The sequence below is a fragment of the Quercus suber genome, unplaced genomic scaffold, assembly GCF_002906115.3.
Source record: "Quercus suber isolate HL8 unplaced genomic scaffold, Cork oak 2.0 scaffold_924, whole genome shotgun sequence".
Taxonomy (NCBI): domain Eukaryota; kingdom Viridiplantae; phylum Streptophyta; class Magnoliopsida; order Fagales; family Fagaceae; genus Quercus; species Quercus suber.
In genome coordinates, this window is record NW_027070347.1 from 47,293 (window position 1) to 61,868 (window position 14,576).

General features: G+C 32.2%; 1 protein-coding gene across 6 annotated transcripts; it reads right to left on the minus strand.

Annotated features, from left to right (window-relative positions):
* Window positions 1-1,635: 1,635 nt before the first annotated feature.
* LOC111985671 (low-specificity L-threonine aldolase 1) lies at window positions 1,636-9,813 on the minus strand. 6 transcript variants are annotated; one of them, XM_024017325.2, is made up of 11 exons: window positions 9,707-9,813; window positions 9,147-9,216; window positions 7,905-8,358; window positions 6,420-6,531; window positions 4,880-4,930; window positions 4,618-4,689; window positions 4,391-4,523; window positions 4,194-4,252; window positions 3,581-3,681; window positions 1,941-2,007; window positions 1,636-1,856 (listed from the first exon to the last, which is right to left on the minus strand). In XM_024017325.2, exons 3-11 carry the CDS (start codon window positions 8,345-8,347, stop codon window positions 1,818-1,820), a joined length of 1,077 nt encoding a protein of 358 aa, XP_023873093.2. In that variant the 5' UTR covers window positions 8,348-8,358; window positions 9,147-9,216; window positions 9,707-9,813; the 3' UTR covers window positions 1,636-1,817. The 6 variants fall into 6 exon arrangements, with proteins under 6 accessions (XP_023873093.2, XP_023873095.2, XP_023873094.2 ...); XM_024017327.2 differs by lacking the exon at window positions 9,707-9,813 and adding an exon at window positions 9,599-9,686; XM_024017326.2 differs by lacking the exon at window positions 9,707-9,813 and adding an exon at window positions 9,546-9,662.
* Window positions 9,814-14,576: the final 4,763 nt, after the last annotated feature.

Below are 14,576 nucleotides of genomic sequence, written 5' to 3' on the forward strand. Positions count from 1 at the left end.
ACTGTATTTTTTGGTACTATTCATAAGTCTCAATGTACTATTTCAGCCAACTTTTACCTTATCTACAGTACTTTCGGCAAAAAAATTTCATTTTCAACAAAATAAGTGGATCTCAAACAGACCCTAAGCGAACGTTTGGCAAAATTATTGTTGCCAACTTATTTTACTATTTATCTTATTTTTGCTACTATTTATGAGTTCCACTGTATTTTTTGGTACTATTCATAAGTCTCACTGTACTATTTCAGCTAATTTTTGCCTTTATTTACAATACTTCTAGCAAAAAATTTTCAGTTTTAGCAAAATAAGCGAATCACAAACTGAAAAAATCAATGAATTGCTTTGACCAAATATGTACTAGTGTGTATGTCGTTTGAAGATTTTCATTATAATAAAATTATATTTTTCTTTGTATATTTGTGTATATAAATTAAACAATAGTTACTTAAAAAAAAAAAAACCAATCATATTGCTCCATTTGTTAGAACATTAATGTTTTCTAAAAAATGAATAATTTTTCAAAATGAATTTGGAAAAAATTATCTTATTTTCCTATCTTAAGTAGCGACCTTCAAATTAAGTAGCGACCTTCAAATTGAGATAGAGTTATCTTTAATAATTTCCATATTGTCTCCTAATTTTCTTTATTTAGCGTGACATAATAATGTAAAACAATCTCTAAAAAATAAATTAATTTTTTTATAGGGCTTTTTTTTTTTTTATAAGTTTTTTTTATAGAGTTTTTGTTAAATGCAATAATTTTCCTTTGACATTTTTTTTCTATGTTACCAAACACTGGAAAATAAAAAATATATATTATTTTCATAAAGGTTTTCTTTCAAAATAAAGAGAGCATTACATTGGGGAGATTCTCAAAAAAAAACCAAAGAAGATTATGATTGGGGAAGGAGGACAAAATTATACAAGCCTAATCCAGCCTATCGAGGGAAGTGAATGCGCTAGGGTTTTCAGGAGCTAACAATATGTGGGATGATGAGGAAGACTACAAAAAGACAATACAACCATAATATGTGCTAGGATTCTCTTAGAATCAAGAATGGGATACATATGGGAAAATTAAAATGGCTAGAGAAATTTGGCGTGCTATGGTATGGAGGATCTTCATAGATAATCAAAGTATAGCATACGTGTAAGAGGGTAGCGATTGTCCGCACATGTACATGACAAGGTGCAAATACCTATCTCAGTTCTCAGAGATGAGAGATCAAATCTAATGGACATGTACCATCCATGATCCTACTATAAGTTAATACCTTGTAGCTCCTAAAATGATGATCTGCAGATTTGAGATAGCTAAATCACATTCCAGGCAAAAACACTATACACTCAGAAGTCCACTCTAATAACTTGACTCTTATAATACCAACTAAGATTTGGGGTAATCTCCACAAGTTCCTTTGCATATAATTGGAAGGGTAAAATCTTTTACACACACTGTTTCATAACTGAAAATGTGAGTTTAACTCATGTTTCCAGTCATGAAAACACACGGTGTGTGTGTAACAACCACCGCCCTCATTGAAATATGCAACATGCATCTTTTTCCACTATTCTATTCTATCTAAATTCATCACCTCTGTTTAGCAGAAGTAATGAAATACCAAATTCATAGAGTAAAGAAAAAGGGAGAAGTAGATAGAAAAGGATCAATTTCCCTAGTTCAAATACAATTCAAAACAAAAAATTGTCCCATTTAGAAGATTGCCAAGATAATGCAATTATTCCCATGTCTATGACATTTAAAGATTGCTATAAAATTTAATGGAGATAGCAGAGAATGATGACAATTTCTCCCACTAGATGCCATTTTGATCAAGTACTCCAGTTAGAGCTTGCTGTAAAATTCAATGAAGAAGTGTAAGTCATAATCTTGAAAAACAAATTAGAAAAAGGAGGTGGAGATAAGGGTGATTGATCACCTGAAAGCATGACAAGGTGTATTGCACATCGCTTTCAGAAATTTGGTGGTGGAGGACGATCCTGACTCTGAAATAGCAAATATACCAACATCATTTTGTTGTCTATATGCACCTTATCTTCTAAATTAATTTTCATATTAATTGCTTAATGAATAAAAACATTGACTGCTAAATGGTAAAACTAGATCATTAACAATGTGCCATTTGAATTTCTGCATTCAAAATTCTAGCCTTCTGGTAAAATCCTACTTCTATTGCCTAAGTCCTGACTCTCAGTGCTTGAGAGCAGAACAGTTTTCCAATCTCTAACACAAACAAATTCAAACAAAAATTTGTAAAGCTTTTTAGTGTGCAAGATTGTCTACAGCAGAAAACTTCTACTCAAAATAGGGAGCAAACTTTTTTAGCGGCTTTTAGAGGACATTGACATGCATTGTTGCAGATCTTAGCTGGGTTTTAGGGGCTTTTGGCCAGTTTTCTCTCTAGTTTGTCAAATTCCTTAGACCTACCTATATTTCCTCTATAAAAAGAAAAATAAATGAAAAAAAAAAAAACATGCAGATTCAACCAAAGAAAAATAAGGCTGCATGGTATTAGATCTGGATTCAACCAAGAAATGACACATATTCTTGGAATACAACCTAGCTGAAAAATTTTACATCTTAATATTAAAATAAACATACAGTAAAACAAAAGTTTCAGGATCTTTATACAAGTCATATAATCAAAATTATGTAACTAGCAGAAAATGTGAAATTGACATAAACAGAGTATTGAAAGTGATTATAAAATTTGAAATTGACATAAATTTTTGGCTGACATATGGAAAATTTAAGCTTCATTAAGAATTTTTAAGGTAAAAACCACAAAGTGATGCCCTTCAACACATTTGACTTTTTGCAAAGCAGTCAAAGAAAGGGTTGGGTTGCATTCATGCAAAATAAATAAAAATAAACTTTTTTTGTACAAAATAAAATAAATAAAAATCAAGAAGAAACCCACAAAAACTAAGCTTTCTTAGAGCAAACACGCACATGGCATAGTTCCTTTTGCATATCAGGACACACACAATCAATAACAGTGAAAATACCCCCTGTAATTTGGTCTTATCACAATTTAATTGACAAACTTTCAATTACTACAATAGACCCCATAAGGTTTGAACTAAAATGAAATCAATAAGGTTTTGTCTAAAATATTCATCTTTCCGCACATGTGGGGCATGTGACACCTTCATGATTTTAATTTAAGCCATACTTTAGGAGGTCAAAATATGGCAATTGAAAAGCTTGTGGAATTATATAAGGATAGGACCAAATCATAAAGAGGAAAATTTTAATTGGTGCAAAATGTTATTTAAACAAAACCTAATAATTTTATTTTAATCCAAACTTTATGGGGCCAAATGTAAAAATTGGAAGTATGCAGAATAAATTTGTATCAGTGAAAGGTTCAAACCACATGGAAGTAAATTGTTATTTTCCCAATAAATATGCATACACATGCTTTCTTCTTTTGTTGTGAAGCTATTTGTAGAAAAAACAAATCCAATTGTTTTGCCTATTACGGAACAAGCAATGAAAACTAATTATAAAAGAGTTCATGGATCTAAGCTTCTTTGTGTGAGGTAAAAAACAGACCTTGATGGGTCCTCTAACATCACGAGTATACCACGTTGTTGTAAGTACTTGCTTAGTGATTCTGCTGTATGCTTTGAGCTCTCTTCTATATCAAAATAGAACTGGTCGTGCATAAAAAAAATTATATTTAAGTACTTGTTCAGAGTATATACATTAAGATCAAGAAAAGGACTAGTATGAAATATAACAAATGAAACAAATCTGCAGTGTAACTGACCAGGTAACTTTAATTGCTCCATATATCCATTATATTAACCCAACACCCCATACAAGAAAGATGAGAGAGATAGCATGTGTAGGACAATAAGTCCTCCAAAAGAGCTACATTGGTTCAAGTATGAGCCAGTTGGCAAGAATCCTGTGCAAAGTTGTATTCAAACTTTGCCTGAAGTATAAATTCATGCGTGTCCAACTTTAAATCTATTCTTTTCTCAGGCTAAAATACACAAAGCTTTGATAACAAATAAAGATGAAACAGGTAAGACAACTTTCTTAACCTATTTGCTACTTTGTCCAGAAATTTCCCAGTCTTTATTTATTTGTTTTTGCTAACTAGAATCTCCAAGTTTGTATATAACATAGCAAAACACCAAATTTGGTAAGAGATACTCACAATATTGGTCTCTACTGAAGCAGCATCCACTCTTATTCCTTTAATTTTATTCAATCCTTCTGGGGAAAAAAAGAAAACATGTTTCCAGTGATTGCACTGAGGGAGAAATTGAATTAAAAAGATGTTTGAGAGAAGGCAATAATTGGTCTTCCCATCAAGGATAATGTCATATGAATCAAACACATTAGAATACCTACCTGCTAGAACCTTAGCATTCTTGTGATCACCCTCTAGCTTTGCAACATTCTCTTGTACTGCGACAATAGCAGCAGCACAAAGAATTCCAACCTGTCTCATCCCACCACCTAAGGTTTTCCTGAGTATTTTAGCCTAAAAGGTAGAAAAAGAAGAGTTTGATGATTAATCTTCTAATAATTGTAAAAGGAGCTGTCGATTCTCCAAACTGCATAATTTTTATCAGTACCTTGGCAATAAAGCTATTGGAACCAACAATAACAGATCCAACTGGAGCACCCAGTCCTTTCGATAGACATATCTGGTTCACAAATTTGACAATAGAAAAGAAAGTAAAGACATTGCCATGCTAGGTTCCTCCAAATCAAATTCTCCATCTAAATGTGTTCAGAAAATCATGAATTTCAGAATTAAGTCGCAAACTAATATTAACTAAATAATAAGCAAAATTACCAAAAATTTGCATAATAAAGGGGGCTAAGAATGCCTACCGAAGCTGAGTCAGCAGCTTGCAACAGCCTATGAACAGGAATTCCTAGAGCCTGACAGACCAATCAGTTAAACAATTAAAATTCGACAAAGAAAGACAAAATTAACTTCAAAAACAGATATGGAACCAAAATCACTTATAACAATTAAAAAGAAAATTTAACAGATTTATTATTTCAATTCCCTCCAGATATGTTTTCAGAACTTCATCTATCATATGATTTTACTTAAAACATAAAATTGAAATTTTCACGAGGACTAATGACATGAGCCCTGTTATGGCATGGCTAGTCCAAACTCACACTTGGTCTTCTCATTCAATATTGCAAGGCAGAAAATACAAACTTGTACATATTTTTTAGTTGGATTGATAGAACGGTTTTCAACTAGTCAGGATTGGTCATATATATAAAGACTTAAACTACTGTAGATGAGAAGGGTAGAATTTTCTGTAGAATGATTAACAATTATACATATGGTATTTCTCATTATGATATTTAAAGACAAGTTATGAGGAAAAAAAAAGTATACTACATGTTTTAGTGCAGACAAAAACTAATCAAGATTTGCCAGAATACAATGTCTCGGCTTACTTTGAGGTTTTGGTTTTATTACTTTCCACTTGTAACCAAGAAAGAAAGAAACTTGTGCAACATTTAGTTTGCAAAAATGTTCAAGGATGAGGTTAAACATACGAAGGTATACAGAGACGGAGTACTCTAAGGTAATTGGCCACTTCATTCTACAAGATGGCCTGTATAGGGCTTTCTACAACATTATTTCACTGAAAAACTGCTAATGCAATTATGATGCTAAACATTGAAATACTAAGACTGGCACATTTCTGTTTGCATATGCTTGACAATGGCACAACAAGTTCAGTTAGCTATTCATTTGAGAAAAATGAAAATTGCTAGTAATAATTATTGGACTGCTCTCTCTAATGAGGAATCACATGGTTTTCATCAGAGCTTAAAATTTGTATTTGAAAAGGTCAAATTCTCGAAACTATGTTCCCAAGTAGATGTACATCAATAATTATTTTATTATATGCCTTTTTGGCAATATTGCATCTTGTGCTTCACTTGAAATTTTAGAAGCTCCAAAGTGATGTCATGTCTAATGCTGGTAACGACATATAATGCCAAAGAAATAATTCTATGGGGTGTGTCTTCTATGATTGCAAACATTTTTCAATCAACTTTCCTGAAGTCTACTCATTCAAGTTACCTCTTGACATTGAGAATGCACTCATTCAAGAAGTTTCCTATACTAGTCTCCTTTGATATCAAGACAACTTCCTAGTAGCAAATTTCAACTGGAGCTAATGTAAACATATTGCTTCTGTGGTGCCTAAAGCTACACCCCATAAAACATGGCCAATTTGCAATTTGATTTTTGTGATGGAAAGATACACTCCAATAATGCTTACATTTCATAACTATAGGGATGAATTTACCTTAACGCCCATATGGGTGATTGGAAATGTACAACACAATAATATATAATGATCAAATAAACTTATTAAAAACTTTTACTCACAACTGATGCATTGAAAATGCGGGCCCCATCAATATGAAGCTTCAAACCATGCTTCTTAGCCAGCTCACCAACTTGATCCGTATACTCTACAGACAAACATTTACCTCCAGAACTGCATTTAAAAGAGATACCACTCATAAGACATTACAATCAAGGAAACAACACAGTAATGGCTCAATGAATTGAAAAAGGTGCGCGCGCGCGTGTGTAGGTAACCTTCAAGAAACATTCCATGAAAAAAATCCTAAACCTCAACAAAATAACAGATAAATTTAACAACAATAAGCATTATAGTTAAAATACACTAACAAAGTGTTGCCTAAAACTAATGCTACTGCTTAAATTTTCCAGTAAATGCCATACTGTGCGTTTGAGGTGCCATGCATCAAGGATGTTTAACAAATTGTGACACCACAATATAGCTTTCAAGTAGTAATAATATAAAACTTTTTTCTGTGTCCATCCCATCCCATCAAACCTCAAAAAAGGGTTGGGAGGGAATGTTACTCCAAAATATGAGTCTCATTCTTTCTCAAACAAAAACAAAAATGGCACTAATTTCAAAACATAATCAAATTCAATGTCTTAACAAACTTGTTGATTTTTCTTGTCTAACTCAGTTATCGACCCAATCCAACCACAAAATGGGATCTCATAATTTCACCACAAATCCTAATAGTGGCAATGAAACAGGAAAAATGTTATTCAAGCCCAATCTTTTTCTATCCCAATACTACACATAAGTCTTCAATGTTATCAAAAAAAATTTATATTAAGAGCAGACGAATAAGATCTCAAGTCCATAATCAGGATCCATTCGAAGACAACTTCTCAAGGAGAGATAAGCTATTGTAGATAGATTGGAGCCTCATTGGACAGTGAAATGAATATGAATAAAATTAAGAAGAATGTAAAATTAACAGAGGGAATATTCCCTTTCTCTTTTTATTTTGTTGGCCACTTTAAGAAGGGAACATGTCATCTATACATGAAAATTGAGGAAGCCTCCAAAAAAAAAAAAAATGGTCACATTAGAGAATAAAATGATAACTGAAAAATAGAATTGCAAGGTATTATCTACAACCAGATAGAGAAAGCCAGATAATTCTTCCCTAACTCTGCAAATGCAGGGCAATTTAAGTATGCCTATCAAGCTCAGGTAAAGTTTACTTTCCAACTGAATGAGCACTTGGCTCCCCTATAATTGGAGTGTTAAAAATAATAATAATACCCCACATGCTAATTGAGGTAGCCATGAGGAAAGTTGTTAAAGAATTATGCGCAACAGCCAAATATAAATCCAGCAGCAACATTTTCACAGTCCAACAGAATGAATTAGTACAATAAAATAACCAGCTTTGACGGAACACAGAGTTGGGATCTACCAATATATACGTAGAGCCATCAGATGATAGAAAGTGAATATGGTCTTATTATCCACAACAAGCTAAAAGTAATTCTTTCAGGAATTATAATAATCCTTACTTTGCATGCGTATTTTCCAAGCAGATAAGCCTTGTAATGGGGAACACAAGCGCCCATCTAGGATCTCTAATGGCGGCTTCAATCAAATCAATATCCATTGTTCCATCTTCATTGTTCTTCACAGTCCTCGGATGTACACCTCCAATTGTTGAAATGCCACCATTCTCATAGATATGTATATGGGAATTGTTTCCAAGAACTACTTCACTCCCTCTAATGTCACAATGTACAAGCACACTAATGAGGTTACCCATTGTGCCTGAGGGAACAAATAGGGCTGCCTCCTTGCCTGTGATCCTTGCCATTTCTGTTTCTAGGCGTAAAGCAGTCGGGTCATGGCACAAAACATCATCATCAACATCAGCAGTAGCCATAGCAGCCCGCATTGTTTCAGTTGGTTTGGTGACTGTGTCAGACCGGAGATCCACAGTTCTAGTAACCATTTTTGCTTGAACTAATCCACAGAAAAATAAATTAAAAAGAAATGAATAAGTAAATAATAAACAAGAAATCAAATAATTCATACACCATATTCACGATAACAATGCATCAAATTTTTCTTTTTCTTTTTTTAAATCACTTAATCTCAATAGCTTTGAATATATTGAAGCTTACAGGTTTGTTTTTCTGCAACCATTTTTGGATAATATCCACCAAAATGATCATGTAATGGCCACCAAAATTTGAATAAAATAGATAAAAATATAAATCTCCTCTGTGAAATCCAGAAAGGAACTAACTACAAAGGCACAACATATGTAATTGTTGGCTAGATAACACTAGAGAGACACCAATTAACTAATCAATATAATACCCAAAATCTTAAGCCGAAGGGTTTGGGCCAGGTTATGTTATATTAATTCCCCGTCTCCTTTACTTTTTCTCCATGTGGGACTTCCACTTACATGTGTACAACCAACAGGAATCTAAGAACAGTTTTCATAAAAATCTGAATGAAACAGATGTGCCAAGATAAACGGAATTAAGCTAGGCTATAAACATTTTGACCCACAACTTGTCCTAGTCACCAGTTTTACTTGGAAGTTGAGTTGTTATGGTCAAGGCTAAAACAGCACAGTAAGGGTTTTATTAGTAATTTTCCTGTCTGAATGGCTAAACCTATCAGCCAAAGAGGTAAACCACGCCAATTCGTCTTGAACTAGTCTCGAGGAAGGAATTCAAGAAGTCATCTCTCATGTCCAATATAACATTAAGAGACAGAGACAGGATATTTGCTCATACCTTTACAAACTCTTCTTCTTCTTCTTCTTCTTCTTCTTCTCTGTCTTTAACTTGATTTTAGCAAAAGTTCCTGCAGAATTGTAAAAATTGTGAAACATTTTAACAAAAACAAGCAATATGATGGTATATGTACACAAATTATACGAAAACCCCATAAAATTATATGTGAAAACTAAAGCTGGAGACAGGAAAAACAGACTTTTAAAGAAGCTCCCAGAAGATAGGCATGCAAAGGCAAAAACTACTTTACCACTGAAAGTTACTCAAGAATTTTTGTACAATTTTACAACTTTCAAAGCAAAAAAAAAAAAAAAAGCCCGGTAATTTTTTCCTTTTTGGAAGGATAAATCCCAAGACTTTCAAACAAAAGTTGCTACTTTCACCAATCAAAATAAACACCTTAATTATTTTCTCAAACTTGACAGTTGACAGGGTTTATGAGTCTGTAATACCAGTGAAAATCACAACGACTAGGAGCTAGGAACTTGGAAAATAGTTGAAAAAAATTCCTAATTATCTAACCTTAGCACCACTCAAAACATATATATATAGAGACATACAAATATGGCCGAGTGCGGGTACTATTTGTATGTATCCGCGTCAAATTGCATACTTTTGCACTGAAATCAAAGCATGTCTTCAATGTGTCAATGAAGTGACAAAAAAACCACCCATAAAGAGCTAAGAATAGACAAAAATCACAAGAAATTGAACTAGTGGTTCTAACTTCTAAAATCCAGCATGACAATTGCAAAATGACAACAATAGACAATGCATGCATGAGATGCAATTGGTAGATTCGTGATTTTTTTTAGACAAATTAAATCTTAACCACACGTTAGTTTTACAATTCCATCAAACTCACTTTCATCACCTAACTATCCTCATGTATTTTTACTCATATTGCAATGCCCTGCAATACTTTCTTGCCATTCAAACCAATAATATTAAAAATAATAATAAATCAGATGGGGTTTATGATATATTTACGTAAACACTAGCAATTATATCTTAATCCCACATCCTACAATTCCCTATCAAACTTGTTTTCATCACCTAACCATCTTTCTGTATTTTTACTTGAATTGTAATCTCGTGCACTACGTCGGTTCTTGCCTTTCAAACCAATGATTGTAAAATTAATAATAAATCAACAACTACACAACACACTGGGTTTTATTATTTCTTTATGTAAACAGTAACAATTACTATCTATTAACCCCACATCCTGTAGTCTCCCATCAAACTTAATTTCTTCACCTAAACATCATTTTGTATTTTTCCTTGTATTGCAATATTGTTGTGCAATACTCTCTTGCAGTTCTAACCAACAATAATAGTAAAAATAAAAATAAAAACAAAAACAGATAGTTAAACATACACATAAATTACATGATTCAGCAAACTTTCTACATCAATAAGAACGAGGAAAAAGTTTTAGTTTTAGAGAGATAGAAATGGACACATGCTCTCTCAAATAATCCAAAATTCAAATACTCTCATAACTCTCTCACACACACATATAGTCAAAAAAAAAAAAAAAAAATTCCTTCATACAGGAGAGGTTCAGAATTCAGATCCTACCATGACTTGAAAGTTGAAACCCTCACAACTAGGTTTTTTTTTTTTTTTTTTTTTTAAATTTAAACCTAGTATTTTTTTTTTTCTTTTTTTTTGTAGTTTAACCATGATCTGTTTGCCGTGTCAGAAACAAGTCACAAGAAAAGGTTGATCCATTAGTGCAAGTGTGCTATAATTAACATTTTGTTATTTGTCCTGGCCTAGAAAGTAGAAAGGAAACAAAATCAAACACATTCTCTTATGTGTCAAAGACCTAATGGTCATCAACAAGGAAGAAATTGTTACACCCCCTTGTTTTTTATAACAAGATGGAATGTTTCACACCCCAAACAAAGTGCATTATAAAATATATTTCTGGATAACCATCCCAACTAAGCAGAGGCCAAAAGGAACATTTTCTTGGTGCTTCTGGATCAGCTTAACTCACCATTCAAACCTGCATAAAAAGCCTTCTCACCTTCTCTTTCTCTCTGAAGTTGCAGATTTGCAGTGCTTTTCATGTTTTATATGGTACTTACTTCTTGCAGGTACGTAAATTTTCTTATATCTTATAGATGCCATTAATACTAGTCTTCTCATGTGGTTTCTCGTTAGGGTTGTACCTATAACTATATGTATTTAAGTGTATTCATGCCTTTGTCATCATGTCATCCGCATTGATGAAAATAGAATCCTAAGGTCATAAATATGACAAAACCAAAATACCAAAATTGTTTACCTTTTAAATAGAAAAAAAAAGGACAAATTACAATTTACCCACTCATAGTTTGGTTGAAATTTAAATTATCTACCTGTTATTTGAACTTTGATACTTTACTTACTTGATCTTTGATTGAAATTTAAGTTGCTTACCCATGATTTGAAATCTCATGATACAAGTATTCAGTTGGATTATTTTTATTTTATTTGATCTTGTATTTTTAGGTTTATTGTGTTTTTGGAGGAGAGAGACATAAAAAAGGAGTAAAATTACATATTTAACCTTGTTTTTAATAGAAATAGAGGTAGGTTACGGAACTTAACTAAACTAATCTCACGTGGGTAAATTGTCAAATTTCAAATCATAAGTAGATAACTTAATTTTCGGCCAAATCACACGTAGGTAAATTGTAATTTGCCTTAAAAAATTTCACATTGTGAGTTGTGACTAAGCCAAATGCCATTACTCATGGTATATAATCTCCACACCTTTGGTGTGATACCATAACTGAGTGCCTAATAAGCTATCTATCATTTCTTCCAAAGAATTGAAGTTTACTTCTCTTTTTTTTTTTTTTTTTTTTTTTGGGGAGAAGAAATTGAAGTTTACTTTTTTTTTTTTGGGCGGGGAAGAAATTGAAGTTTACTTTATTCATCTAATTTGAAATTTTTTTTCTTATCCCTCTGTCTATTTGAAGCTCTTTCCAAAAATAGATTCTAGTTTAAACTTTAAAAGCCCCTAACCAAAATATTTAAGAACTATAGTAATGTCATTGAGGGCATTACTGTCCATATAAACACTACAAACATCACAATATTAAGAAATCGTATGAACAATATCAATTTTTTTAAAAAAATCTATGGAAAAATCCGTGCTAAAGGTCGGGTACTCATTATTATATATTATTATGCGAGATTGTATTTTGTCTCGTTCTTTCTTAACAGTGATAGGCTACAAAACTAGTGGTTTTGAACTGTAAAAGTATTTATATGGGTCCCATATCACCAAATACGTCCTTGATTCCCACAAAATGGGAAAGCCAAACGCAAATTTTCTTCCGGAAAAATTAAGGCCGCCAGAAAAGTTCCGTTCAAAGTAAAAAAGGAAAAAAAAAAGAAAAAAAAAAAAAAAAAAGGTCTTTTTTTTTTTTATATAAAAAAAGGCTGATTAAACGGAAATTACAAAACAGGTAATGGTTAAAGAAAAAAAAAAAAGAAGAAGCAAAAGCCAACTTTGGTTTTTGTTTTACAGCTATATTATACATCCTAAATGGTATGGATGAGGTTTACGCGGATTTAAAGGTCTATTTCATCTTATTTTGAGAAGTGTTATGTATGTAACAATTTTACAATAAATTATAAGTGTTAAGTTTTTACTGGTTCTATTTTGAATTAACAATTTATACTATTTTTTTGTCCACCTTAACAATTAATTATAATTTTTTATTTAAAATTTATTGTAAAAGTGTTATAAAATATGGACATAATATTTTTCTTATATTTTGGACCACAACACTATTTGCATACGTGAGTTGGTTTTTGTGGATACAATTTAGTTGTGGCTTTAACTATCTCAACCGATAAAGAATAATTATAAGTTGAAATTATCTTAAAAAAAAAGAAGTAGAAGTTTGTTTCTGCCAATATATATCTGGTCTTCTTTTCTTTGTGATAATTAGGCAGCTATAACACTTAGCCGAAAAAAAAAAAATGTAGCATATGTAGTTTCAAAAAAAAAAAAAAGGGTGTTTCTCAAAAAAAAAGAAAAAAAAAAATACTAGGTTTAAATTTAAAAAAAAAAAAAAAAAAAAAANCACCTGACAAGGAGCAGCCTATTGGGCTTTTTATGATTGTCATTGGATAACGACGGAAAGAGTCAGAGAACTACTCAGAATAGAGAAGATCTGATGGAGATCTTGCTAAATATTAGGAAGATCTTAGCCATCGTTTGGAAAAAGAGGATGGAATGGAAATGAATGAAAAGAATAATTTTAGAATCTTTTTTCCTTCCCTTTTTTGGAAGTTTCAATGGAGAGAATAGAAAGTCTATTATTTTGTTTAGGATTTTAAGTGGGAGAGAATGGAATGAGTAGGAGGGAACACTCATTCCTCTCTATTCCCTTAAAACTTCAAATTTTCATTCCCTTTGAAATTGTGAGAAATAGGAGAAAATAAAATTAGATTTAATGAATTTTTTACTAAAACTCCCAAAATATCCCCTATATATTCAACAATTTATTTTAAAAATAGGGATTTAATAATAATATTTTCATAAAATGATTCTATTCCACTCCCTCTATGTTATTCCTAAACAAGATTACTTATATTCCATTCATTTTCATTCATTTACATTCCTTTATTTTAAAACATCCAATTAAGGTTACTTAATTCCATTCCATTCCATTTATTTCCCTTGCTTAAATACATTTCATTCCATGCCATTCCTTTATAATCATTTCATTCCATTCCATTCCCTTATGAACTCCCAAACAAATCCTTAATGAATCCGGTGGATCTCCTTTGGATTTGAGTGGGTTTGTAGATGGATCTAGTGGATCTTTGCTAGATTTGACTAGGTTCGTTAGTTGGATTGAGTGAGTTGGATCTTAGAGGAGGAAACCCACCACTCAACTTGTCGTCTTTGGATCTTGAAAGTGGAGACTTGCCGTTGACTACCACAATCACAGGATTGGATTGAGTTCGATTTGGGTCAAGTTGGATCTGTTAGGTGGATCAGGTCTGACATGTCTTTGGACACCCCAAGAGGGAGGCAATAGGGGAGGAGATTAAAAAAAAATGTCAATTTTGTTCTTAAGATTTTTTTTTTTTTTTTTAAATGTCAATTTTATATTAATTCTTTTAAAATTAATAAAATAAGGTGATAATTGTTAACATATATGAAATTCCCCTCCCCTCTTCTCGTCTCTTTAATTTTTGAAACATTTACCACTGCGCACCCTTGGCACTCACAAGTACAAAGCTCTTATGAGGTGGAGAGAAGGGGAGGTAAATGTCAAGATTCAAGTATCTAAGAAAGAACTTTATACACATATATACTTAGATTATGTTAGAGTCGAATTTCTATTTTATATCAAAATATTTTCAGAAGTTCCAAACAAGAGGAAGGATTAACTGTTCCCTGCTCCTCTC

Bases quoted from the DNA above. Each gene is read 5' to 3' on its own strand.
- LOC111985671 (XM_024017324.2), bottom strand. From the start codon at position 8,541: ATGGTTGCAGAAAAACAAACCT. The intron at 3,682-4,193 runs GTGAGTATCTCT...ATGCACGACCAG, and splicing joins CTTCAGTAGAGACCAATATT to TTCTATTTTGATATAGAAGA. The intron at 1,857-1,940 runs GTGATCAATCAC...TGAATTTTACAG, and splicing joins ACACCTTGTCATGCTTTCAG to CAAGCTCTAACTGGAGTACT.